The following is a 27,410-nucleotide window of genomic DNA, read 5'->3' as shown; positions in this document are numbered from 1 at the left end:
GCTGCACAGCGGACGTACGTGTATGTACGTTGGACTTCTTTCGCACCGTACGTAGCCAACCGTTGCTAATCGACGGCGCGGGACCCCGTGGCGTCATTCGATGAGGCTGCCCGGTAGCAACATTCCCCCCCCCCCCCCGCTGTGAAACTACTGCGGGCTGTGACACGGCGCCTTCGCGACCGCCTGGCGCTGGAAAAATGCCGCGAATACAAAATATGTAACATTTATAATACTGTAAGAAAATATGTTCTTATTACAATGCTGTAATCATGATTAAATATCTGTGGTTATGGATAAGCATTCGTATTGTAACTTTCTGACGCACCCCTACTGGACATTCCTCAAGTATAAATACATAATCTGATTGTGATCTCTGCAAAAGAGCTTCATAGCTCATCGGATTTCTCGAGTTTAAAGATTCTGATGCTGTGGGGACAGCGGCACTCCGGATCCAGCGCGAGTCGGCTCCACTCCGCCTCTTCCGAGCTGCCGGCCGTCAGACGTCGCCAATGCCAGCGACGTGTAAACGCACGCGGAAGTGAACCCCTCCGTCTTGACGATCACTCGAGCGGCCACAACAACATCACAAACAGCGGCAATTAATGCCGGTAACGCGGATATACGTACAACTCGTACTGCTGTCGTCGCGACGGCAATCTTCGGCGAGTAACACCGACAACTTATTACCAAATGTTGTGTTGGGCTTAAATGTAATGCGACCGTGTGCCGCCGCTGCTGCTGCTGACGAATCTGTCGACATTGGCGTCCTAACAGCACAATTATAACCTGCAATATATTATCATCTAATGTTTAATCTGAAAGCGTAGTGGACTTACGCAGCGTCAACACAGATATTTATAAACACAGGATACACATTAAACCACTCGCCGCGGCGTGCACTCGCTGCTGCTCGAGTGATTTCCCCGTGGGGCTAGAGCTGCTGCTGGTGGTGGTACTGGACGTCTGTGAACAAAGCGCTTCATAGCTCATCGGATTCCTCCAGTAGACTTACAGCTTCTGTAAGGATCGACACACTCGAGGTGGTCGTTGTGGGTTCGTGGCTTCGAGGTTGTTTCGCTGCTGGTGAGGGGTGGGGGGGGGGGCGAGGAGCCGGGATGTCTCTGGGGGTGTTTTTCGGCTGCACGTTCATCGCCTTCGGGCCGGCCTTGGCGCTCTTCGTGCTGACCGTGGCCGCCGACCCGGTCCGGGTCATCATCCTCATCGCCGGGTGAGAACGACGCCTCCTCATTACTCATCATCCATCACTCGCACAAAGACCGTGTCGCCTGGAGCACACTGTTGGGGCAAGTGCTGTTCGCGAGCACCTATGGAGGCCGTGGCGATGTTTACACACCGCACCAGGTACTCATTTGAGGCTGAGTCGACCTAGGGGAGGCCCAGGACCGGTTCAATTAATCGTCACCGGTGTTGGCCGTGAGCGGGAATCGAACTCGGGTCGCCGCCGGTTTTGTAGCGCTAACCACTGCGCCACCGCTCCCCCTCACATTTAGACATTCACAGACAAACACCAACGTTATATCATACACACCCGTGCACACATATACACACCCACACATCTATTACTAGGGTTTTGTATGTCCAAGGACGGGTGTATTGCAGTAAATATGAAACTTGCCAGCGAAAAGCAGAGCGCGACGTGATATTAATTGCATCCATTCGTGTGCAATTAGTAAGGGCGCGGTGACACAGAGCTAGTGCATGTGAAGGTTGTAATCCCTTGTTCATCACGACGTCCCTTTTACTTCGATGTCTCAACAGCAGCGTGACGGAGACCACGTGACGACGTGAGGGCGCTGCCTTGTGAGTGAGGGCTGTGAGTGGACGCCGAGGAGGGGGGAGGAGGCGCCTCGCCCCCCCCCCCCCGTGGAGTGACGTCACGTGCTCATGATTATTAATGAAGGGGGGGTCCATGTGGTAACCTGCTCATGAATATTAATGAGGGTGGCTGGTCGATGTGGAGTAACGTCAGGAGCGTTAAGGACGGACATTCCTGGGTGATGATCGTAGGCATGGAGATGATCAATTCCCACTGTTAACAACACGGTCCTGTATTGTATTGCAAGAACTTCCCGTGACACTGCTGACAACAGCCCATTACTATGGGCCAAGAATTACTCGGTCAGGAGTTCCCACACATCCTCAACAGTGGCCGACTTCCCCGAACGGAGTGGCGCCGCTGCCGAGGGGCCAGATTTTGCCAACTTCACCGGAGCCCCAGGCGGCGGGCATCGGAGAGGGAGCGGGGAAGTTGGACCGGGGGAAGAGGGGGAAGAGGGGGAAGAGGGGGGGGCTTTTTGAGTCCCCGCACCACGACCCGTGCCAACCACTGCTGGCACACCCCATCTAACTATTTCAGAGCGGCCAAATCGTTTTTTTCTGCCAAGTTAGATGGATCTAAAATTAAATATACATCAATAATGATAACATTTACCCCCCCCCCCCCAACTCCGGGTGCACCTCTGCCAACCACGCTATGCTACAGCCCAATGCCGCCCTCTAGGATCCCAACAGCCACGGCTTAACACGTGCCACATGGCGTCACCAGTTCATGTAAAACCAAACTATTACTCTAAACTATTCTTTTTATTTGACCAGGTAAGGCCCGCTGAGCTACACAGCTCTTTTTCAGAAGCGACCGGGCCACTAATGATAGCTCAACGAAGTGGCTTGTCATCACGTGGACATTTATAGCAGCCAAATACTCTAACCATGTGTTTTTAAACGTTGTGTGTGTGCTTGTTGGGCACTAGGCTACGTGCACCCAACCTGGCACAAGTGCTGCGATGACGTGAATGTCACTTAGTGGCGAATGCCGGTTGTTGTTGCGTTGTTGTTGTTGTTGTCGTGCCCAGGTCTTTCTTTTGGCTGGTGTCGCTGCTGGTGTCCTCTCTGGTGTGGTTCGTGGTCTCCGTGGTGACAGACCGCACCAATGTTCAGCTGCAGCAGGAGCTGCTCACGCTCGGGGTCTTCCTCTCCGTGTGCCTCCAGGAGCTCTCGCGCTTTGGCTACTACTGCCTGCTCAGGTACCTCCGAACGCAGTGGAGCCGCAACGATTTGTCGATTACAGTTGGTTCATCGACGAGAAACTGCAATCGACTACTATTTGTTTTTGTCTCTTCATCCTGAGAACAACTGACGAGAGGTTGACAAAACTACCCGCAGAGCGGAGACCGATAGAAAGCGCGAGAAGGCAAGAGAAGGAAGCCACTGGAGCGATGCACTTTTAAATAATCTCGATTGAAGACTCATTTCTTTAAAACTGCTTTTTGTGTTTAGTTTGTCGTTCATCCCCTGCACCTCCGATTAGCGCGGTTGGCTACGTACGGTGCGAAAGAAGTTCAACATGTGTACAGATACGGAAGCAGAGGAAGCTGGCAGCAGCAGCAAGATAATACCACAGAGTTCTGAGCTCGCTACTGGACGGGAGAAATGGACTAAAATTAAATAAAGGAGGCCTTTGCGCAGCAGTGGGAAGTTGCAGTTTGACAACAAATTGTCTCGTGGTCGATTACGCAGCTCCCCTTTAAATCACGGCAACTGCCTCCACGTTTTGCCTCCTGAAGACAAGAAACCCCCTACGAGCCACGTCCAGCGTGACGCGGCCGATGATGTCGCTAAGCCACGTCCATCACCTCCCGTCCAGCGGCACACGTTTGAAACAGAGGCGACATCATTTCCCTCCAACTGTTCCCGTGTTATACGATTAGTCGGACAGTCGAACTGATAATCGGTATAGTAATCGATGTATTAAGTAATCTGATTGCAGCCCAGCTGTGTTGTACAGTGAGTCCTCAAAATAAGGTGGGCCGGTATACCGTGGACGTGCCACGTATAACGGGATGTTGTGAGGAATGCTTAACAGTTAAAAACACACATTTTTGGAAACAAATTGAAAATAACTCTCCTGAAGCATGAAGAGCAAAGAAAGCTGTGACTGTTTAAGAATATGTATATATTTACATCCAACTAGTGACTGTTTAAACGCGCTTGTGTATTTCTACCAGCCGTGCCGAGCGAGGATTGGCGTCGATTAGCATGGATGGGCAGCCTCCTATCACCACCCACCAGATGGCCTACGGTACGTGACATCATGCTGCATTCCATGCAATGGTCATGATGGTGTTGACGAGGACAGCACTACAGAAGTTTGTGGTCGATCATCATCATCATCCACAATGATCATCATTGTCCTCTCAAAGCTGTCACCATGTCTGACGATCCTGCGATGTAACAATCCACCCATGGCACCTGCACACGAGCCGATTTCATTGCTCCATTTTAGCAGTGGAAGATCCAAGGTGTGTACCGTCGCCTCCGTGGCTGCCGCTCTGTCGTTAGTCTCACCAGCCACCATCGCTTCCAGCGAGTCAATGGAGAGGAGCAGAGGGAGATGACAGGAGCAAGGTGGGAATGTGGGGGGGAGTAGAGTGAGATGACGGGTGAGGCAGGAAAGGCGTGGATGGGAGTAAAGGGAGATGAGAGGGCAGAGTTATAGGAGTGTGTGGAGGGGAGTAGACTGAGATGAGGGGGAGAGGCAGGAGGGGAGTAGACTGAGATGAAAGAGGACAGCAATAAGAGTGAGTGGAGGGGAGTAGACTGAGATTAGAGGGGAGAGGCAGGAGGGGAGTAGAGGGAGATGAAAGAGGACAGTTATAAGAGTGTGTGGAGGGGAGTAGACTGAGATTAGAGGGGAGAGGCAGGAGGGGAGTAGAGGGAGATGAAAGGACAGTTATAAGAGTGTGTGGAGGGGAGTAGACTGAGATTAGAGGGGAGAGGCAGGAGGGGAGTAGAGGGAGATGAAAGGACAGTTATAAGAGTGTGTGGAGGGGAGTAGACTGAGATTAGAGGGGAGAGGCAGGAGGGGAGTAGAGGGAGGCGAGAGGTAGGTAGGGGCTAGTCCATGGACGATCTTAAGGTCGTTGAGCACGATCTTGAACTTGACCCGGGTTTGCAATGGGAGCCGTAACGCTGAGTGTACCGTCGCTTGTGCCCTGTCCGCCTCTGAACCGCCCCTATTCTCCCCACTCCGACTGGGCCTGGTTGACACCTGTGGGGGCTCCCTCACAGCCGCTGGGCTGGGCTATGGCCTCGTGAGCGGGGCCTTCTCGGTGGTGAACACGCTGGCGCAGGCCGCGGGGCCCGGCACGGTCGGCATCCACGGTGACTCGCAGTACTACTTCCTGTCGTCCGGTGAGTCGTGGCAAGCGGTTTACAATTTTTTTCTCGTTCCATTTTTTGGCCCGTCTATATATATATTTTCGAATCGTGGCACTGCCACCATCGTTTTGTCATGGTGAAGAAATTGGGTTGTTCAATGGCGCAGTGGTGAGCACACCGCTCTATTAACCTGTCCATCTGCGTTCAATTCCGAGCCCATGGCTAACGTCAGCAATTGATAACCAGTGATGTCGAAACTGGTCCTGTGCCCTTCTCCCCCGCCCCCTCTGAACTTTCCTTCTTCAACCTGCACTGACCAGCATGGTGAAGTATAGTCGAAGAACCCCCATGACCGATATGGTGTGGTAAGGCCTTCAAGCAGAAGTGGGTTGTTGACACTGGGCTGTACATGTACACGTGTTGTGACAGATTCACGACTTTGTAAATAATGTAAATACAAGGTAAGAAATTTTCAATTGTGACCATGAAAGGGGAGGGTGGCTAATCATTTCACCTCTACTTAGTTGGTAGTACACAAGAGAAGACATCCATTATTAGCGAGCAGAGAGCTTCCCTAACTGCCTACTTTTATAGACTTTGACCAGAACGTAATAATTAATAATAATTTAATATATTTGGCATTTGCGCCATTCTTATAGCACAGGGTTGCCACGAAGGTACTCCGTGTCGCAGACCACTAGTCTGGTCGGCCGGTTGGGAGCGATCTTGCCGTGCGTCATCCCAATGGAAGTAATGTACGTGTCATCTTTTATCAAACTTGGCAAAATTTGAACCGCGACGCCGGCACACGATGGCCTGCTCTTTTTGAACGACGTCAGCAGGATCATCTGCACATGTTGGCGACGATTGACTTGCGTGTGCACGTCGCTAAATGGACAACCCCTCGTGTCCTCCTCCTGTCCATCTTACTACGACGACTATCTTTATTTGGAAAGGCCCACTCAGCTATGTAGCTCTTTTACAGAAGCAACCTGGCCATAAATGATCGCTCAATGAACGGCTTATCACGTGGAAATTTACAGCAGCCGAATACTCTAAACGCACGTTCAGTCTAAATGTGGAGGGAAAAACCGGAGGACCCGGAGAAAAATCCACGTGACCACGGGGAGAACACGTAAACTCCAAGTATTGAGGCGTCAGGGTAGGGATGACCTCCTGTATATCCAGTTGCGAGATGTTAACTACCGCACTTGTGTTCATCTCCCCCCCCACCCTCCCCCCACCAGCCTTCATGACTATGGCGCTGGTGCTGCTCCACACCTTCTGGGGACTTATCTTCTTCCACGGCTGCGAGAAGCGGCGCTGGGTGGCGGTGTCGCTTGTCGTGGGCTCTCACTTCCTCGTCTCTGGGCTGGTGGGTCACGCCGGCCGGGCCGGCACGGAACTTGCCGAGAATTCTGGACGGTGACGTGGCCTGGCGGGACGTACCGCGCTCGCTGCTTGTTGCGGACGGTTCGGGGTTCTAATCCTGGGGGCCGCTCCTGGTGAATTCCTGCGGTGTGCTGTTAACCGTGAAGATAATACGACTGCTACGTGCCGTCTGCTTTCACAGTGGACGTTAAGATCCCGTGACATCATCTGAAAAGAGTAGGGCCATCGTGCGCCAGTGTCATGGTCCAGATTTGAAAAACGAGCTGCAAATGAGTCAACTGGGATTGCACACAGCAACATCGCTCCCTGCTATGAAACTACCCCAGACTGCGTGAAACAACGCCTTGCACCATAAGGATGGCACCAATACCATACGTACTCAATAATTATAATCATAACAGAATAACAATTTCCATTTAGCTGAGCAGCTCAAAGTGGCAAACATCTCACTTCAAGAATTCCATTGACTTGCAATAGTCTATCATTAACATTTAATAAACATACCCACGCCTCCTCTGCAGTGCAGTATTTAGGTGCCCTGCAGCAGGGGACCCCCCACTGGCACTGGCAGCCATCCCTGTGAGGCACAAAGTGAATGTTGCACTGGCCAGCCATGTGGGCATAGTCTGCCAGTTGAGGGCAATGTTGTTGCAAGGTGGTTGTCCCAGTTTGTGCTATTGGTGTTGCTGAGTGCTGACTTATCTTGTCATGTTATATTAATACATTGTCGTTGTCATCACCATTGTTATCATCATTATCATCATCATTATCATCTTATCATGCTCTCAGCTTTTGATTCCACAATGTTTGATCCACCCCTTTCCGTGGATCAAGTTAGCAACTTGCTCCTCACCGTCCGCACTGCCCCACAGACCCTGCTGAGCCCGCTGATGACGTGCGGCCTGCCCGTGGCCTACACCGTCCTGCTGGTCATGGCCGTGTGGGCGTTCTACGCGAGCGGAGGGTCCCTCCACAGCCTCAAGCGTTGTCTCACCTGTAAGACGTAGCCCTTCCCTCGCTCACGGCCCGCCTCTGGCGCTGTGACGCGGCCCCAGCGCTAGAGCGTGGGTCGCTTTGTTGCAGTGGTTCGCCGTCGAACCCAGCAGGCCGCCCTGGATATTGCCGCCGACGCATTAATCCGTAAGATGCGCGTTGTTTGTTTCACGGTGGAGCTTAAAAGATTCCGTGAAATCTTTTGTAAGGAGAAGGCCAGTATGTGCCGGCGTCATGGTCCACATTTTTACAAATTATAAAAAACTAGCGGGAAGTACCCGGCGTTGCCCGGGCGAAAAAGACAGACACACGCATCGACTTGCACACTTACAGACATTGACCCACACACACAAACACATAGACTTACACACACACACACGCACATATGGACTCACACACACAGACATCGACTTTAGATACACACACATGGAGCTACACACACATATCGACGTACACACACTCACACACACATACATAGACTCACACACACACAATGCCCTACACACACACATATGGACTCCAAATTATAAAAAATAACCGGCAAATGACTCGATTGGGATTACACGTTGCAAGCAACATCACCCCCTACTGGGAAACTACTAAAAACTGTGACACACGGTGCAAATATCAAATTTACTCAAGTTTTATTGTTATTAATGTGCGTACAGCCCTTTGTCAAGCCCGTTGGATGTAGTAGACGCACGAGAATGCACACGTGTACACAAAGACACTCGCACACACAAACACACGGACACAACACGTACAGCCTCCACAGTGTAATGGCTTTGAGAGGTATTCATCCAGCTGTGGATTGACACAGGGTTGGGTATGATTGTTAATATACTGTATGTGTAAAAGTGTACAAATTAGGTTGACTAGCTGATATTAGAATTACTAGCAAACATGTGAACAACAGTGCTCAAAGTAAACGAGTTTGTATATGTGTAGGTTATTTTACGTGTATGTGTGTTATTAGCTTGTGTGTGCACATGAGCATGTGTTATTTTAGGTGTCTGTATGCATCTGTGTGTGTTTCTGTTGGGCTATACAGGGGATCTTTATCTTTGTATGTGTATGGTGAGCAGTGGTTAGCACGCTCTGCTATAAACCCACAATGCGAGTTTGATTCCTGGTCACAGCCAACATTGGTGACGAATATCTCAACAGGTCTTGGGCCTCCCCTAGATAGACTCGCCCTTAAATGAGTACCTTGTGCAGTGTGTAAATATCGTCACTGGGGAGACAAATGTGGTTGGTTGTGGTTCTGGCCACATACCCCCTTGTGTACCATGCCAGCCTTCATATGTGCTACTCGCTAAGAGCATCCCCCACCAGTCTGTAAGGCTATAGTGAGGGGGGGGGGGCAGCTTCGTGTGTCTTTGTGTGCTCACGAACCTTCATCTCTGGATCAAGCAGTGGAGCGTCACTCACAAGCATGGGCGCAATCTTCCCTGCGCCAGCGTTTCATTCAAATTCGGTCTGTGTTGCACGTGTGCGTCTGTGTTGCGTGTGTTGCGCGCATGCATCCATGTTGCACGTATGCATCTGTGTTGTGCGTGTGTGTCTATTTCCAGGCAAGCAGCAGTGGGAGCGGGTGCCCTTGCTGTATGGCGACCCGCAGGACGACAGGGTCGACTAGCAGCGGCGCTGCTGCTGCTGCTGCGGCGTCTCCGTCGAGGGAACCCGTACCGGGAAATTCCTTTTTGGAGCGCTTTGTACCACAATGCACCTGCATATTCATGCGTGGGTGTGTGTGGATGTGTGTAATTCTCAGACTAATGCCCATTTGTAGGCCGGTGCCATGCACACCTTGTGCCGCACAGGGACAGCTGCCAATGGGGGGGCCCATACTGCAAAAGGGCATTGGACTGGTCGGAATGAGATGCGTGATTGCTAAGGCCCTTACAGATTCTATCTTGGCTGTACGTGCAAATGCTCTGTGGGAAGTCAATAGTAGCTGTTCAAAGATAACCACTCTGAAAATATCTTGTTGGAACACAAACGCACTTTGACTTTTATGATAGCTGCTTTGAAGTGAGATTCAGCTCCAGTAAAATTATGCTAATTCTGTGGTAGAGTCTGCGCCGACATTTCTGAGATATCATGAGTCTGAATCCAGGAGTCTACCACCATGGGATTAGCTGAAGTTATCAAGTGTAGATAATTGATGGGCTAATCCCGATTACCATTGGCTTGCTAAAAATATGACGTGTTGAATAGTTTTTCACTTAAATTGTCATATTCCAACCCTGAAAATGTAAAGTATTGGTTTACTTGTCATGCCAGGAACACTTTTTGCAGGTCATATAAAAGGTGTGCTTGTCATGATTAATGAGTCTCGAAGTGCTTTCAGAAGTACATTTTGTACATCATCTTCTGGGACTGTTCTCTGACACTGTCTGGTGCACTGCTCGCTGAAAACCGTCCGAATGTGAATGTCTTCTTCCTGTGACATGACACTAAAACATAATTGGGTAACCAAAGGCAGAATAGAACAGCACAACTCCAAAGCTCTCTCTCCATAGGCGAGTGGGAAGGTGGCTCTTACTTTGTGTCCTCACCCTGTCAGGCTTGGGCCCATGAGACTGAGCTCAAGGTCAGGAGCCCCATGGTGACATGTGATCTGCCCACCTGAGCACTATCCAGGCTCGCCCCTACTTGGCTTTCTGCAATCTGACTAGATTAGCCGCATTCCGAGTGATTTTGATCACAGGCGCAGGTTATGTTCGGCTATTTACAATTAAGTATCTTACCGTTTTTACCAGGTATTTGTATGTATGTTGAACTTATTTCACACCGTACGGAGTCAACCGTGCTCATCTCATTTCCAGGTGGATTTTTAACACAAACACCGCCGCCTGAAATTTAAACTTGGCAAGTGACGTCACGGCACACATTTGATTTCTGTCTTCGCCAACGTTGCGCACAACAGAGTGGAGGCGTGTGTAGGGGACACGGTGACACCGAGTTGAACTGACTGAGGTCACACGCGACGAACGCGTCAGTAGCACCACCCCTGACCGTACGTGGCTCCGAGCCGGATCCAGATGTCTTGCGAGTCCAGCGTATCGTGGTTTGGTTCCGGCAAATAAGAGGAAAGCCAACTGGACCGTTAGGACCCCTGCGCTGGCTTGATTCGGCTCGGATGTACCGGTGGGAAAGGGGTTGAAGGCGGCCACGAGTTGAATTGCCGCTCGGTAAGTAAAGAAAACCACTCTGGGTGCAAGTCCCAAAGCACAGGCGGAATGTTTTGCATTACGGGACCACAGTGCCTATGTACTTGTTGCAACAGTTCAGTTGCGCCAGAAACAACGTGTGTTCTTGTCATGGCCGTGAGGGTACGCATGGCAGATGGATCGGTGCCAGCACGACGATGGCATTCAAATGAAGTGCGCGGAGCTCTTGAACGATTGTTTTAAACGAGACGATGACCACGATGATCATGATGATGTGCGGTATAGTGGGTGTCGGGTTGGTATATTTTTTGAGCAAACCTTTTTAAGAAACGTGCGGCAGTGTTTTGAGTTATAGAGACGCGGTCGTGGATTTAATGTCCTGTTAAAACCAGAACACTGAAGACGTGACTTTTGTAGAAGAGATGTTTTTTTATGGGACAAAGTTTGGACGAATGTTTGCCTTTTCTGCTACAAGTTCAAGTTGATTTTACCTAACCGAGTGAGAACTTTAAAGAGACCAGAATAGTCTCATGTGCAAGAGTGACCTGGGGCATGTCTAGCAGTAGGGGTGATGATTGTTACGTATAATCCAGATTGAGTAATTTGTGGTGTCATTTTTGAACTTTTTTTTAACGCGAGGCGGACGGCACATAGTATTATATTACAACTTCTGTGATTGGGGGGTGTTCTAGTACATTGTAGTGCAATTGTGCATATTCATACAATTTGTGAAGAAGACCAAATGACTTAGAATATATGGTTTTCCACAAACTGAAATATAGGGTGATTTGTTGAATTGGTAGTAATTCCATACTTTTGTGTGTAAAAGTGGTGTATATAATGCACTAGGCATTGCATTTGGCCATGGCAATGCAATGGATTACAGGTATACACTAACACAAGTGATTTGTTATTGATTTATTAACCAAAGTATAATTGAATTACAGTATCATTTAATTATAAGACAACGGGGTGATGTTTCATTGCCATATTTTTGTTGTATACAGGACGCATACACAAGATGTGTTGGTAAATAAACTGATGGCTCACTTGATGTGTTCCGTGGCACTTCTTACATCTGTCTATTGCAATATTTTATCCAGTAAAATAAATTTGTATTTTCCCCGTTCACTACAGCAGACAATGCACGTTATGTTTGAATACCAACTAACACAACTCTCCTTGCGTGTTATTTGGCGATGCTGCTGCGTTGTCAGTGGTACACACAAGCACAGCAACAACAATTACTCAGCACACTCGTCAGTATAATAACACGGTGGTGGCGGTGGTGGTCTTTCAATAAACATGTAATCGGCGACGTTTCCGGCAATGCTTTCGGGCAATCGCCCTTCGCTGCCTCTCCGTGTGCTGGGGGGTTTGGGGGGCAGAACAGGGATGTCTACACTTGTGGCACTGAGTCTGGGGGCTGGATTCACATCTAGTCGAAGAGACATCGGTGACAACACATTGTATCCAGTAGACTGTTGATGTACGAGGTGGCGAGAAGTTCTCTCTCTCGCCTGGTGTACAGGAGGAGGTCGCGGGCTCGATCCCGACCCCGACGCTCTGCTGTTCGGAGTTTGCGTGTCGCTCTCCGTGGTCCTTTGCAGTTTTCCCCTCCACATTTTTTCACGCGCGTTTCGAGAATTTGGCTGCAACAAATGTCCACGTGACCAGCGTGTTCTGTTCCAATTGGCACGTTCTGTTAATGTAACAAACCTTACTCATGGGCTGTGGCGGCTGGTGGCGTGTTTAACGACATTTATATTTCCACGCGATCGAACCCAAACAAAACAACTTAGATTTTGAACACCAGAGGAGGCAGAAACCTGGATTCGATCCCAGCTTATCGAGCCAGAGGACACTTTAGCCAGCTCAGTGTCTCTACCGCATGGCCTCTGAGCATCAAACTCGGCATGCTCGTCAACAGCACTGCCTTGACAGCACCAGCTGTGCACCAGCTGTGCACCAGCTTCACCAGCTTCACCAGCCGGCTTCGCCCGAGACTTGGATTCTTGTCTTGGATTAATACACGGCCGACGTGGAGGGTGTGGGGGATGCGTGACGTCACAAGGCACACTGCGTGACGTCAGCAGGCACACTACGTGACGCTCCCGCATGCGGGTGACATCACAGGTGTGACGTCAAAATACATGTATATCCATTCTTTGTTTTTTTACACTTAAGCGGTTCTGCTTTCGCTACGTTGTCCCAACCTGAAGGACGCTTGTGTTGCGCCCTAAACGTCGTGATTTAATTTAGTTGTTTTCATTTATTTCATTAGTTTTTTTTACCTACGTGACTTTACCGAAAAAGAAACAAAGAGTATGAATCCTTGCAGTCACGAAAGCTTCAAATCTAGAATATATCCATTATTGCGCCCCCCCCCCCCCCCCAAATACAAAAGTCGATTTTTATACGTTTTACATTGTGTACAGTCTGGAAGCTACCCATATGCAAAATTTCAAGTTTGTTGCATGTCGGGAAGTATGCTAAACATTTCGAATAGACACACATTCACAAATTTCCCTTTTATATATATACTGTCATCGTCGACGTATCGGGCAATGTCCCTTCTTGAGGACACGTGCTATTTGTTTTTAAGTCAAGGCGGTGTGTGAGCTGTTGTTAATTGTGCCTGTGCACCACTGCGAACCCACACGCAGCATCACGCGATCACCAACCACTGAATGGTCTTCGCATCAAGTCGACGCATTATAAAATCGCGTTTCCCCTCCACAATTCACGCTTTGTCCTCAGCGCGGCCCCGTACTTCCGCACCACCCCCCACCACGCCCCACGTGTTCCCTGCGACTCCACGTGGGTGTCATGGCAGCGCGCGTGAGCGCGGGTCTCCGCAGGGCCCGGCTCGTGCTGAGTCGCTGCACCGCCTCGCCGGAGCTCTTCCTGGGGTAGCCGCAACCCCCTCTACCTCGCCCGCCCTTCCTGCCTTCCTGCCTTCCTTGGCCTCATTCCGCTCGCTCGCTCGTCGGTTGGTTCGTGGCCGCGAGCGCTCAGCGCGCTGGGGCTGTTGACTCGTGCGTTCGCGGGGCCTCGCTCAGACACGGCTCCCTGGTTCGCGCTTAGATCGACTCGGCCTTAAATGATTAGTAACCGATTGCCGGTGTATGTGGACGTCAGCGTTGGGGAGACAAAGATTGCCGGGCCTTTTGGTCGCACCACTCTGCTTTGTGAAGGCTCACACCAACTCGCATGTGAAGGCCTTGGCTTAAATGTGTGTTCGGTCAGAGCACTTGCCCCGACAGTCTGTGTAGGCTATACGGGGGATATTTGTGTTCTCGTCTTTGTGGCGTGGAGAGAAATTGTTCTTGCACATTGCGCCACGAACGCGGGACCCAAGTTCGATTCCTGGCCACGGCGAACATCATTGGCGAGCGGTATTAAGACCAGTTGCTGGGCCCCTATAGGTGGACTAAGTCCTGGGCACCTGGGGTGGCGTTTAAACTAAAAACCCATCGGCACCGGGAAGGCAAAAGCGGTCGGGCGCGGTTCTCGCCACACCACGGCCTTTGTGCGCCGTGCGGCCTTCATAGGTGCTCGCCGTAACAGCACGTTACCAGCACGTGCCTCGCCCCAACAGCCTGCTCAAGGCTGACTGCCAGTCCTCTGTCAGTCACGCCATAACGTCTGGGTTTGTCCCGTGACCTGCCAGCAGCGAACCTTCGACACTTGTTGTGGCCTCGCCTCGCCTAGGTCGGCACAAGCGTCGTGGGGGACATCGCCGCCACTGAGCGAGTGGCTGCTCCGCGGTTGTGTTGTTTACGGTGTCTGGGTGTGGACGGGCAGGGTGCAGGATGGGCTGGCGGACGAGCTACGCTCTGTCACCAAGGAGCTCTACGATCTTCACAAGGGGCACGAACTCCCCGGCTGGGCCGGGAGTCCCCTCGCCGACCTCGTCATCGACAACTTTGACGACGAGCAGATCTGGCAGGAGCTGGAGCTGCAGAACGAGGCGGCGCTCGCTCAGCTGAGACACCAAGTGACGCAGGTCCTGAGCAACGAGGACATCGTCATTTTGCCCCAAGATGACGAAGGTGCGTTTACTTAATGCGTCCGATTTGAAGTGCATGAGAACGTATTTCGGGTTGGATCGCGTAAATGTGCGTAAATGACACAGAGCTGGATTCACAAAAGGCTGTTGAAAGCCATTCGCTGTTAACGGTCGTGTTTGTAATTGTGTTGCTAACGTTGAACGCGAACGTTGAAACTGACTTGCAGGGACCGAGTCTGAAGGAGATGATCCGGACCGTGATGACGACGACGATGACAGTGATATTGACGACGACGATGACGACGTTGGCAGCGACTTGAATGACAAACCGGCAAGCAGTGGGGCCAAAAAGAAACGAACCTCTGGAGCTGGTGGCGACACGGACAGTGAATCCTCCACGGAGCTAATCCCAGAAAGGGGTAAGAAGCGTGTGTGGGGTAAGACGCAGAATAAAAAACCCGATAAGAGGTCCCGCGACGAGGATGATCAAGACGATGCCACCGACTCCGACGTGGACTTTGACATCGATGAACTGGAGGCGAAGAGTAAGCGGAAAGTCGCGAAGGACGCTGGGAAGGTGTCTGGAGATTTGGACGTTGAAGACGAATTCTTGAAGATCGACCAGATGGAAGCGTTTCTAGAAGCGGAGGAAAAGCGTGATGAGAGACGGAGGCTACGCGACGAGGGGAAGGCACGGAACGACTCTGATGATGATGAAGAAGTTGACCTCTTCGTCGATCAGCTGTCCGATGACGACGACGATGATGATGACAGCGATGATGAAAAAAGCAAAACAAAAACTAAAAAGGTAAATTACATCTTGGACTTGTTTACCTCAGTACAGTCGTTGAAAGTCAGTGGTTTGCTGTTTTTGCACGTAGTCACGGCGCTTTGCGCACTGCACTTTCAATCTGGCGTCCCGAGTTCGATTCCTGTGTCACAGCTACCATCAGTGGCTGGTGATATCTGAACTGGGCCCGGTTCACCCCCTTAACCAACCTGCACTGACCAGCGTGTCAAGTATGGAAAAATAAAATCCCGTTTACAACTTCTGTTAATCAACACGGCATGGGAAGACCTTCACGAAATTAATAAGTGGAAATGTATAGTGGCCAAATAGTCTTAAACACATGTTTCTAAATGTGGAGGGAAAAACTGAAAGACCCGGGAAAAAATCCATGCGACCACCACGGGGAGAGCATGCAAATCCCAAATATAGAGCAGGCGTTGCGGTCGGGATCGAACTGGCGACCTCCTGTACACCAGGCGAGGCAATTAACACGGCGTCACCGTGGCGCCCCTTATTGCGGTGAGCAACTGCGTTGTTTTACGAGGCCCACTCTCCGGCAGACCCGACAGTGCGAGCCGCACTGCTCCTGAGGCTATCATCACGTGGCTCGCATGGATGTGTAAATGACACAAACCTGCCATGTGCTAGAAGAATGAGAATTGTATGTAAAGGTGCATTTAAAAAAAAACTAATTTTATAACTAAAAAATACTTTCTGACAGAGATGAACAGTTATTTTGCTGTGCCTTTTTACACCTGATGAAGGAAGCTTGTGTTGCCTCCGAAACGTCGTGATTTATTATTTTATTTCTATTATTTAAAATTTTAATTTTTTACCTACGTGACTTTACCGAAAAAAAAACCTAAGAGTATGAATCCTTGCAGTCACGAAAGCTTCAAATCTGGAATGAACAGTGAACTAACCGTGTGCAGTGGCTGCTTGTGAAATATTTGCCGACAATTTTTGTAACGTTTTTGTAATTTTTATGTGTGCTCAACTGCAGGCCAAGAAAAGCAGCAGGGACTTAAAGTACAAGGATTATTTCACCGCAGACGGTGCCAAAGGGATAGACCCAAAGGTGGTGAAGGGGAAAAAGGTGACGTTTGAAGACGAGGAGGATGAGGACTCCGAAAATATGTAAGTGCGCTCCCGAGTTTAGAGTTGCAAAGCCAACTTACGATCATCATATCTGTCTTATCAGCTCAGGCCTCCCGTCAATCACGTGGCTTCCGTGTGGCTTCCACCACCCACCCTGAATCCCTCCCCGCTGTAAACACAGATGCTGCTCCGTGCAAGTCGCTTCTGCTCTCTCCTTCGCTCTCTTTCTCTTCCCTCCCCTCTCATCCTTGACATCTTGGCCTGGTCATTCCTGGAAACCAGGTCTCCATGGAAAATGTGTTTTTTTTTGCCTCGTGGGTTTTACCTGTGTGCACTTCAGATAAAAAAATGTAGCAGAAATAAAACTTGCGGAGACTTCTCTCTTCTGGGGGCAGTACGTTTATTGTAACGTAGCAGCAACACAAAGGGCTACGGCCCCTTCCACCCGATACTTAGGGAGATATCCCTCCGGCTAGCCTGCCTAACACTGGCTATGCTCTAGCCTCTTCACTGGTGAAGCTTTTGGCCCGACCCTAGCCAGGGGTCCGGTTCAGCCCTTTGGGCTCTTCGCTTCGGGTCTTCAGGGTGGCAGCTCCAGAGTGGCTCTTGAGTCTTCAGGTAGAACGACGACTGCCGGACCCGTTCAGGGGACCGTCTTTTATACCGGATTCTGGCTCACTCCACTCCCGGCCACTCCTCCCTTCTGGAACCGTCTGGAATGTGCCTGGGGAGTGACGTTCTCCCCCAGCCGCCTTCCTGGGGGTCTGGGGGTTTGTCCCTGTGGTCCCGAGCTGCCTTAGGGTTACCTTGGCCCAACGGCCTGACTCATCACCCTGAGACTCCCCTCTGCTCCCTGTTGACTCGAGGACGTTATTACAGACTACAGGTAGTAGCAATCGCGTACAGCGCTCAACGGCTACACCTGTGCCAAAATAAAACCTCTCAATCCTACACCAATTCTCCCCCCCCCTCTTCCCCCCGTGCTCCTTCCTGCTGCTCGTCTTGAGCCGCGTCTTCTTTGTCCGTCTTGGGAACTTCCGTCCCAGTATCCCTTCCCGTTCCTTTTTATTTGTCCATTCTTTGTTCTTGACTCTGCTCCCCCGACCGTGGTGTGCCACGGGCACGAGGTTTTATTTTAAACAGTATCAAGTATCATGGCAGCTTTGGTAAATGCCATCTCTAATTGCCTCCTATAGAAATGTTATTCATTAGCTGTGCGGTGGTGGCGCATGCCTGTAATCCAGCATTGGAGGTGAGGGTCTGTGGATCGCACACACGTTGTGAAACTCCCTTCTTGTGGGCATTGAGCTTGCCAGAAGTCAGTACTGTGCAGGAAGGCCATTGCACAAACTTAGCCTATTATTTCTTCTTCTCTTAAGGCCACTTATTGACGAATGTGTTGAGTTTGTTGTGAACTGCGCGTGAGAAATGTTGATCGCAGTGATCCTGGCTCGCACCTCCGATTAGCACAGTTGGTTACATACGGCGCGAGTCAAGTGCAAGGTGCGTACGTCCGCGGTTAACGCCGGCGAGACGCCTCCGCGCTGAGTCACTGCCATGCGTCCGCATCGCCGCGCAGGGAGTACGACCTGGAGGACGTGGAGGAGGGCGGCGAGGGGCCGCAGGCGAAGCAGGCGAAGCAGGCGCTTCGCTCGCAAGTCCTCTCCGACGACAGCGAGGGGGAAGACGTGGAGGACATCTTCGGAGGGAAGAAGAACGCGGAGGGAGCAGAGGGAAGCCGCTCGAGCTTTGAGAAGCGCGAGGACAAGGTGACGTGCCGGAGTGGCGCGCGCCGCTGCTGCGTTTTTGGGTCTGTGCCGTGGTGTCGTGTTGTGCCACCCCGCTGTGCAGCAAGACCACAAACACGTAAACGGAATTGTTACAGTTTAGACTTGTCGTCTGGGTATGCGTGCTGGTGTCTTTGGGCAGCGGTGGCGCAGTGGTTAGCGCTACAAACCCGGCGGCGACCCGAGTTAGATTCCCGCTCACGGCCAACACCGGTGACTATCTGAACTGGACCTCCTCTTTGTCGACTCGGCCTCACATGAGTAGTAGGGAGACAAAGGTGGCCGGGCGTGGTGCTGGTCACCCACCCTTGTGAGCTGTGCCAGTCTTCATGGGTCCTCTCTAATAACACTTGCCAAAATGTTAAGGCTATAAGGGGGATCTTTGTTTGGATGTCGATTAAAATGGATTATTATGCTAACAGTGCACGCATCGAATCAAGCGTGCGATATTCTCTTGTTTATAGGTTAGATGCAGAAGGCTGTGAATGTTGTTACATTTAAGCTCAAGAAGTGAAGGGGAAGTCAGGGGTAGTAAAGATCACTGTTGTCTCATTCAACACGATTCGTAATTTTTGTTTTGGGTCGGGCTACATTCCGACTCTCCACCACCCGACACAGCCACGCAGATTAAACTGTCGTGTGTGCACACGACATTGTTTCTCACAACCAATTTAGCAATTCGCACTTCCTCAATATGGTTTTTAGAATTCTTTTTCAATTTACTGGCGAGCCGAAACGATAATATTTGGCGTGGTGTTCAATGCGTGTACACGTGACGGTTTGTTTTGCTGCGTCGCGTGGTGGAGGGCCTTAGGACATACCTTGGCCAGATCGTATACGTGGCCTTTAAATTTGTTTTATTATGAATCGTCAACTATTGTCCGTTAAAGGGCATCCCCCGGGCGATCGTTGCCTTTGCCTCTGTGCGTCTGCGTCCTGCAGCTCAAGAAGAGGATCAAGCAGCTGGAGGAGGCGGCCCTCTCAGAGAAACCGTGGCAGCTGATGGGGGAGGTGACGGCGCAGAAGCGACCGGAGAACAGCCTCCTGGAGGAGGGACTCATATTTGACCACGCCATCCGCATGGGTGCGTTGCGGTGTCTCGCTTGCTAGCAGATCCAGGGGGGTTTGATGATGGCGTTCGTAGTGGCCCTGTTTAAAGAGGTTGACGTTTTGCCCCCCCCGCTCCCCCACCCCCTGCTGTGTTGCTGTTGATGCTTCTGTGGCTGTGGTTCTTTTCAGTGTTTTTTGTCGTTTTCCTCAATCTCATTCCATTGCGCTATCGGCGTCGCGTCACGAGACTAAGAGAACGGCCCGCAGAAGTGGATACCGCAGAGCTACCTCTGACGTCAAGTCGATGTTTTTAATTGTCACATTTGGATTTTAACCAAAATTGTGTTTATTATTTAGATTATGGTTTACTCAGAAAAGCATTAATGAGCCTCATGGCTCTTTTTCAGGTGGGTCCTGTAATGTGTTCACAGTCCGGGGCGATGAATTCTATGCATAATCCAATAAAGTAATTTGCTCGTCGTTTTTAAAAAATGTGGAACATGATGCCAGCACACGATGGGCCCACTCTTGCCTCTGACGTCGCGGGATCTTTAACGCCCGCCGTGAAGCCGACGGCTTGTCGTAGTTCTACGGTTAACAACACGCCACGGTACCGATCGGGGCGGCCGCTGGATTCTAATCGTGAACGTCTGTCACAAGCGGCGCCCGGGGCCATGCCACTGCCCACTCGTGGAAGACAACAACAACAACCCCCTTGCCTCTCCCTCCCTCCCTCTGTCTGCAGCCCCGGTCATTACGGAGGAGACCACCATGAAGCTTGAGGACCTCATTAAGCAGCGGATAAAGGATCAGGTGAGCCGTGTGCCGTCATCTTCCGACACTCGCGACACCCGAGTCACCCAGTTCAATCACAAGCTGGTGTAAATACGTTGATGGGTTTGTATGCGAGTCTATGGGCTGTCTACGTGAAGATCTAATGTGGAAGCTTATGGATGTGCATGTGAATAGGGTTGCCGCATGTCAGGGGTGGACCCGGAAAGTCCGGGAATTGGCATCTGTGTTTGGGTGGGCGGGATTGATTTATTCCAGAGATGTGGTACCGGTTTTATTGCAGCAGTGTCCTGCACAATTTCGATGATAGACCTAGGCTGACTGAGAAATATATCCGTGTTTGGTCGACAGTGGAAAAGGTGGCAATTGTAGTGGTTGAGCGTGGTTGGCATGGGCCCCGATGCACCTCCCCGTCTTTGTAGCCCTGGCATCATTGAGCTCTGTGTGTCGATGGGTCTCTGTGCAACTCATTGGTGCTCTGGCTGAACACAATGTCTATCAGCACATTGTATTCCGCGGAGGGCGGTGTCGATGCCCGGATCCCACGGTCTCCCTTCTAGCACTTGTAGCGTTGTCACTGTTCACGTGGACCTCAATCCTTTACCCAGCAGACACTGGCGGTTTCGGCTCCTCCACACTGTGTTGAACCATCACAGCAACACACACCCACTCCCCCAACTCACTCCCCCACTCATCCACTCGTACTGCTACTCACCCATTCACTCCTCCACTCACCGCACTACAGGTCACCTCCCTTCTCTTTTCCTTCTTCCCTTGCACTGCACCACTTGGGAATTCCGTCCCCCCGTATCTTCCCCCCCCAAGCTCTTATCATAATAACCTTGCTCAATTCAAGCAGGGTGTCACGCTCTCACCTGCTACGACTTCGATAATAGCGACGGTTGCCGCTGGCCGATAGACATTTGGGCCTTCGGACCTCTGCTTGGCAAACTCTGTAAAGAAATGCAAACGGATCTCGGCGGTGGCGGCCCGGCTCGCTGACCTGGCCGCACGCGGTCACTCGCCCTCCGCCGGTTCTCTGCAGGCGTGGGACGACGTGGAGCGCAAGCACAAGTCCAAGGAGGAGGCGTTTGAGTACAAGAAGCGCGTGGTGCTGGACCAGGAGAAGAGCAAGCTCAGCCTGGCCGAGGTCTACGAGCAAGAGTACCTCAAGCAGGTGCAGGTACGGAGACGCGGAGAACCGCTGGCGGCCGTCCCCTCGCGCTGGGATCGACCCGCGGGCTTGTTTGGTTATTTTTGGTCATTTTGTTTCAGCAAGGTAAGAACTGTGAGAGAGGGAGAGCAGGGTGAGCCTCGTTTGCCAGTGACCCTAGGTCACTGAAAATGATAAAGTACTGCAATTAAGCAAACATAAATTAGAAAAAAAAAACTAAAATATTGTCAGTGTACAGCACTCCGACTGACCCTAGTCAACTAACCAATCAGACGCGAGTACTCACCCTCGCACGCACTCACCCTGGCCAGCCAATCAGACGCGAGTACTCACCCTCGCACTCACCCTGGCCAGCCAATTAGACGCGAGTACTCACCCTCCCACTCACCCTGGCCAGCCAATCAGACGCGAGCATCCGCCCTCTGAACGACTCTCACCCATCCCCCTCTTTAGGAGAAGAAGGAGGAGGAGGAAGAGAACCCGAAGCACGTGGAGATCAAGAAGATGATGGACACCCTCTTCCTGAAGCTCGACGCACTCTCCAACTTCCACTTCATGCCCAAGCCGGTGAGAGAGCGAGGACGTCCCGTGGCAGTCGGAGCGAGCGAGCGATGAGCGCGAGGTGCCGCTTCCGAGTGTGCTCGTGGTGCGGCGTGCTCGACGGCTCGTGTTGGACATTCTCTCTCTGCATGTGCCAGTCTGTGTGTAAGCAACAGCACCGGGGAGATAAAGGCAGCCGGGCGTGGTGCTGGCCACCCATCACCCTCGTGTGCCGTGCCGACCTTCATAGGTTGCCCCAAAAGCATGTTAATTGCTACGTGGCGGATCTTTGTTTTTGTGTTGTTGATGAGCAGCAGCGCAGCGATTGGCGCATGAGCTACGAACCAACCCGTGTTCGAGTCCTGTTCATGGCCAACATCGCTGACAAAGATTTGAACTGGGCCTCCCCTAGGCTGACTCGGCCTTCAATAATAAGTACCTGGTGCGATGTGCAAACTGGGGAGACAAAAGCTTCCGGGTGTGATGCTGGTCACCCACCCCTTCGTGCGGGACCGTGTTGGCCTTCATAACTGCTCGCGAACAGCACTTGCCCCAATGGCCTGTTGAGGCTACACAGGGGATCTTTTCTTGGTTGCTGACGCCCCCCCCCCCGCCCGTGTGTTTGTGTACGCGTGCCGTGACGACCCCGCAGCCCGTGCCGGAAATGAAGGTGGTGGCGAACGTTCCGGCCATCACCATGGAGGAGGTGGCACCCGTGAACATGAGCGACGCGACGCTCCTCGCTCCCGAGGAGATCAAGGTTCGTGTGCACGCACACCCAAACACAACAACTACAACAGCCGCCATTCGCCACTTAAGTGGAGGTGATGTCACCACGGCACTTGTGCCAGGCTAGGTGCACTTTGAGGCTACGTGATGTGTCGAAGACTCGCTGGCAGGATGTCACGGCACAGACCCAGGTGCTTTCAGCTCGTTGTGAGCGTCGCTCCTCCGTCCTCCACTGTTGTTTGATTGCAACTGCCGACAACTGCCCAGTAGCGTCCTTAACGAGCCTCCTTCAATAGAGGCCGATCTTGACACCTCTGGTAAGTCTTCTGCAAGTCCACTCAGCTCCACATATTCCTGTAAAGCATCAGCCCATCTATCTAGCCCATGCTGCACCTGTTTAGCCCCCTCTATCCAGCCTAGCACAGGCTGTTTGGGTATGCGGTGGCTGGGCATACGGGCTTCGCGACCCAGCCAACGCAGCCTCGCCTGCCGGAGGAACTTAGTGATGCGACTGTGTTTAGATCTTTCAAGGATTTGTGAGCTCACATAATCCAGTCTGGTTATGCCCAGGATGGATCGTGGACAGGGCAGCCTGAGTGTTTCAAACCGGTGTAGATGTTCCATTAGAGGGACCCATATTTGCAAGTACAGAGAAGGGAGGGCATAACTGTCGGTAAGAATACCAAAAGCTTTGTGTGGAGTGACAGACCAGGTAGCATGCACATAGCGTTATGCAGCTGATAAAAGATAATGCCTCTCGACTGATTCGGAGTGAGACCTCTGCTGCCAAACCGGAGCTGGTGAAAAGCACACTGTAGAGGTATGCAACCCCCTCTCCACAACTCCTCTGTCAATGGGAAGTTGAGGGGTAGAGTGTTTGATCATACAAAATACCCAGGTAGGTGCTTAGTTTTGGTGGGGCTAATGATAAGGCCCCCACCTCTTAGTCGCACACTCCAGGTTCAGCAGCAGTCTCCAACTCCTCAGAGTGAGCAGCAATTACCAGATCATGAGTATACATAACATGGTTGACTAAGAGAGGGAGCCTTCCCTTGACCGCACCCGGGCATCGGTCAGCCTCTCATTGTATCTGTACCAGCTGTAAATTCCTCTGGTACACCCATGTAATGCTCCAACTTCGCGGTCGAAAAATGTTAAAATGTCGGAGCCAGAGGACACCCTTATCATTATGTTCCATCTATCTAACCACGAGTGGTGAGACCTCGGTGGCATCGATCTTTGTAAATGTAGTTCCATTACAAAAAACAACTCCACACACATATGTCAATAGCCCTTCTTTACAGCAGAGGCCAGAGAGTGACCGATCCAATATTTTTTCTGTTTAAGGCGGTGTTATTGATTATTTCCAGTTTTTTTTATTTGGCTTGTGCAGCACTGCCAATGCAGTATCACCACATAATCCGCTCCATTACAATGCACGTTTCGAGCGTATATCTTCCCGGTGAAGGTTATTGTTAAAAAAAAAGATGAAACACTTTTCTTCAATCTTTCCCCCCCCAACTTTTTTCGAATTGTGCAATCCACGTCACGAGATGAAAATCTGTTTGGAACAATGCTCCCCCCCCCCCCCCCCCCCATGTGTTGGAGAGCGGCCCGCAAGGGATACGACAGAACGACTTCTGAAATCACTTCGTGTCGATTGGTTAACTCCTAAAGGCCCAAAGAGTTTGTTTAATTCCACGCAGTAGAGGGCAGCACTTTCCCACCCACCCGGATGCAGGATTAATGTTAACCACATGGCCGCTTCAGCAATATTCTTCATTGCCAGAGCTGGAATTTTGACAAATGAAAAAACTAAATGAATATAATGGGAGTTTGTGCATTCTGGTGACCAGGCTAAGAACATCATGTCGCTACGTTTCAGAACCTTGCTTAATCACAAACCTGCTTATGGGGTCTGTCAATTCATGGGTCTCTGCAGTGTATGGGTCTCTGATAGTCCATGGAAGTCTGTGAGTCTATGGGTGTCTATGTCAGTCCATGTGTCTCTGTGTGAGCATATGGAGGGGTCTGCATTGTCATTAATGTCTGGGCTGGGACCATCAACTCACTGCACTTGAGAACCCAGGTGAATCCCTTGGCAGCGGACACCTGGATTCCAACGCAGAGTCTCAGCAGTGCTGCCTCAGCGCTCTGGCCCCTGATGAGGCCACAAGGCGACCATGTTTTCAGCCTCACGTCTAAGCATTTACAGAACCCACGCGAAGTAGCGTGAGGATGACCTATGGGTGGACTGGTCGCCACTATAAAAATATGAAATTCTCAGCACTGGCTCAGCACTGGTTTAATGAGGGGAGCAGCTGAAACCCGCATTAAAATCCTGGATCTCAGCGACTTGCGCGGTATGCCCATTCCTCCCGGCCATTAAAAATAAAACCCACGAATTAAAACTTTGCAAACGCTTGCATTGGCTTCAGGAGAAGAAGAAGGGCGGCGAGGAGGTAGGCGACCTGGAGAAGACGGCGTCGCAGCGCAAGCGCGAGCGGCGCCTCAAGAAGTCGAGGAAGCGCTTGAAGCAGCGCGAGAGGCAGCGGCGGCAGAAGGTGCTGGAGGAGAAGAAGCCGGGGCTCACGGGCAAGATCGGCAAAAGCAGCGCCGAGCACAAGCTGCAGCAGCTGACGCGCGAGGGCAAGGCCTCGCTGCTCAAGGTACACGGCGGGGCGAGTGACGTACTGTTTGTTTTGCCCTCTGGACTATTCTGAACTCCCCCTGCCCCGGGGTCCTTCTCTCACACCTCCGATTAGCAGGTTGGCTACGTACGGTGCAAAAGAAGTTCAAAATACATACAGACATGCATACGTCAAAATACTTTATATTTGAGATGAGTTTCAGATTAAACATTTTCACATTTTCTGGCACATTCCGGGTGGTTTGGCGATTTGGTCTTAGGCCAGATCTTTACATGCGTAGTAGTTATTATTGCGCTGCGTTTTCACGACCCAGGACACTTGCGTATGACAGTCGGAATTTAAGACAGCCCCACGGATCCGCACGGCTGGTGACTCATTGTCTCTCGTGTCGACTTGTGCCCTGTGTGTGTGCGCGCGATCCACAACTTCAGGACGAGGGTAAGGGAAAAGCCCTGCGATCGTCGCAGGCGTTCTTCACTCAGCTGCAGGAGCAGGTCCGAACGCAGGTGAAGAGCGACAAGGCCAAGGGGTCGCGCAAGACGACGAAGTCGAAGGTCTCTGCCTCCAAGCTGAAGCTCTGAGCCCTTTGGCATTTTTTATTTTGATTTCTCTGGAATAAAGACCAGGCAAGAGTTCTGCCACTGGGTTTTAAAAAGGTTTCCTCGTGCTGTCATTGATGCTTGTTTTTTCATCACTGTTAATAAGATGAGTACTGTTTTTAAAACGATTGCATCGCGAAATGCACTGTGGTTAAGAGTTCTCGTGAATGTGATGTGTACGATCGGTTTAGGGTGCCACGCTATTGACTTTGATTCCCTGGCACGGCTCACATCAGTGGCGAGTGACATCTGAAGTCGCTACTCCTGGGCCTCCCCCACTTTCACCAACCTGCCCCGACTGGTATCAAGTATGGTCAAACAACCCCAATGGGGAGGCCATGCAGCAGTGGATTTCTAAGGCTGTGTATAGGATTTAGTAATTACATAATTTTTATTTTATTTATACCTCCGCCACATCTACTTTATTGGTATATTATGGGCAAGTCGAAGTCGTGTAGGCAACTGGCAAACTCCACCAACTTGCGAGGCAGGGCTCAACCATATGCCCCTTGGATAAAAAAAAAACCCCTTTGTAAATTATTTCCATTGTCTACAGGTATGGAGTCTTTCATAATACAGCTTGTTTTTGGGTTAAATTGTGTAAATGTCTTTAAACCTGCCGCAGCCAATGAGTAAGGTTTGTCACAAACTGAACATGACAATTTGTTACTAGTACACACCGGTGTGTTGGAGAGTAAACCCACGTTTTGCCAGTAATTACAACTAGCATCAGGCGGACAGCCAGATGTGGAGAAATATTTGTTTCATTCCTTTGGAGGGATAGATGTGATGGTGTCATGAGTCCTTGTGTGAAGGCCAGACCCCCCCCGGGGGGGGGAGTTAATGAATGCATATAATTTCCAACTTATCAAACCCCTTCGTGCCAGTTTGCATGAACAGCCATTGACCAATTGAGTCCCAGGGCCAATTCCCTCCCATCTCCATTCTCTCCACCATTGGTGTGCAGGCTGCCTCCACTGCCCCACTGTGGGAGCTCTGGGTGCTGCCAAGGCCAACAATATTTTCAGCGGCGTACAATGGGTAACTCAACCTTCTCACCCAGGAACAGGAAGGGAGATTGCCATGGTCGTGGCTCATCTTCAGCACGAGGACATTGATCTTTTGAGTAGAGGATTAATCGGCTTTGCCCATTTTATCAAATGGTTCATTGTACAACTGTTTAAATCCTGAAATATTTAAGGCTGTAGAGTAAACGCTGCACCTGAACACTTGTGGTAAACGCTGAAGGTTTAGACAATTCCAAAATTGGATGACCTTTTTTTAAATGTAACCCAATGCTTTTCTTTACCAGCAACCAGATGTAAAGGCTTTTTGATGTCTCAAAGTTGTACTTGTCAATATAAACATTTCAATACACAAATCAAACGCATTCTTGTTTCTTTCTCACCACCACACAACCATGATACAGAACACAATGCATGTCACCTG

General features: G+C 50.9%; 2 protein-coding genes across 2 annotated transcripts; both read left to right on the top strand.

Annotated features, from left to right (window-relative positions):
- Window positions 1-475: 475 nt before the first annotated feature.
- On the top strand, window positions 476-11,814 carry LOC133354991 (gamma-secretase subunit APH-1A-like). The gene is made up of 7 exons (XM_061572238.1): window positions 476-1,228; window positions 2,874-3,044; window positions 4,026-4,099; window positions 5,089-5,211; window positions 6,426-6,553; window positions 7,443-7,566; window positions 9,138-11,814. The coding sequence occupies exons 1-7, from the start codon at window positions 1,116-1,118 to the stop codon at window positions 9,200-9,202; spliced, it is 798 nt and encodes a 265-aa protein (XP_061428222.1). The 5' UTR covers window positions 476-1,115; the 3' UTR covers window positions 9,203-11,814.
- Window positions 11,815-13,525: 1,711 nt separating this feature from the next.
- On the top strand, window positions 13,526-27,347 carry MPHOSPH10 (M-phase phosphoprotein 10). Its single transcript, XM_061572536.1, has 12 exons — window positions 13,526-13,651; window positions 14,547-14,794; window positions 14,979-15,559; window positions 16,545-16,678; window positions 18,219-18,408; window positions 19,369-19,510; window positions 20,222-20,289; window positions 21,314-21,451; window positions 21,896-22,009; window positions 22,635-22,742; window positions 25,150-25,380; window positions 25,794-27,347. The coding sequence occupies exons 1-12, from the start codon at window positions 13,569-13,571 to the stop codon at window positions 25,941-25,943; spliced, it is 2,187 nt and encodes a 728-aa protein (XP_061428520.1). The 5' UTR covers window positions 13,526-13,568; the 3' UTR covers window positions 25,944-27,347.
- The last annotated feature ends 63 nt before the right edge of the window (window positions 27,348-27,410 follow it).

This window comes from Lethenteron reissneri, chromosome 50, assembly GCF_015708825.2.
Source record: "Lethenteron reissneri isolate LAM-NWPU_2019-01 chromosome 50, ASM1570882v1, whole genome shotgun sequence".
In the NCBI taxonomy this organism is placed as follows: Eukaryota; Metazoa; Chordata; class Hyperoartia; order Petromyzontiformes; family Petromyzontidae; genus Lethenteron; species Lethenteron reissneri.
Note: the sequence above shows the minus strand (reverse complement) of the source record. Positions and strands in the feature narration are given on the sequence as shown.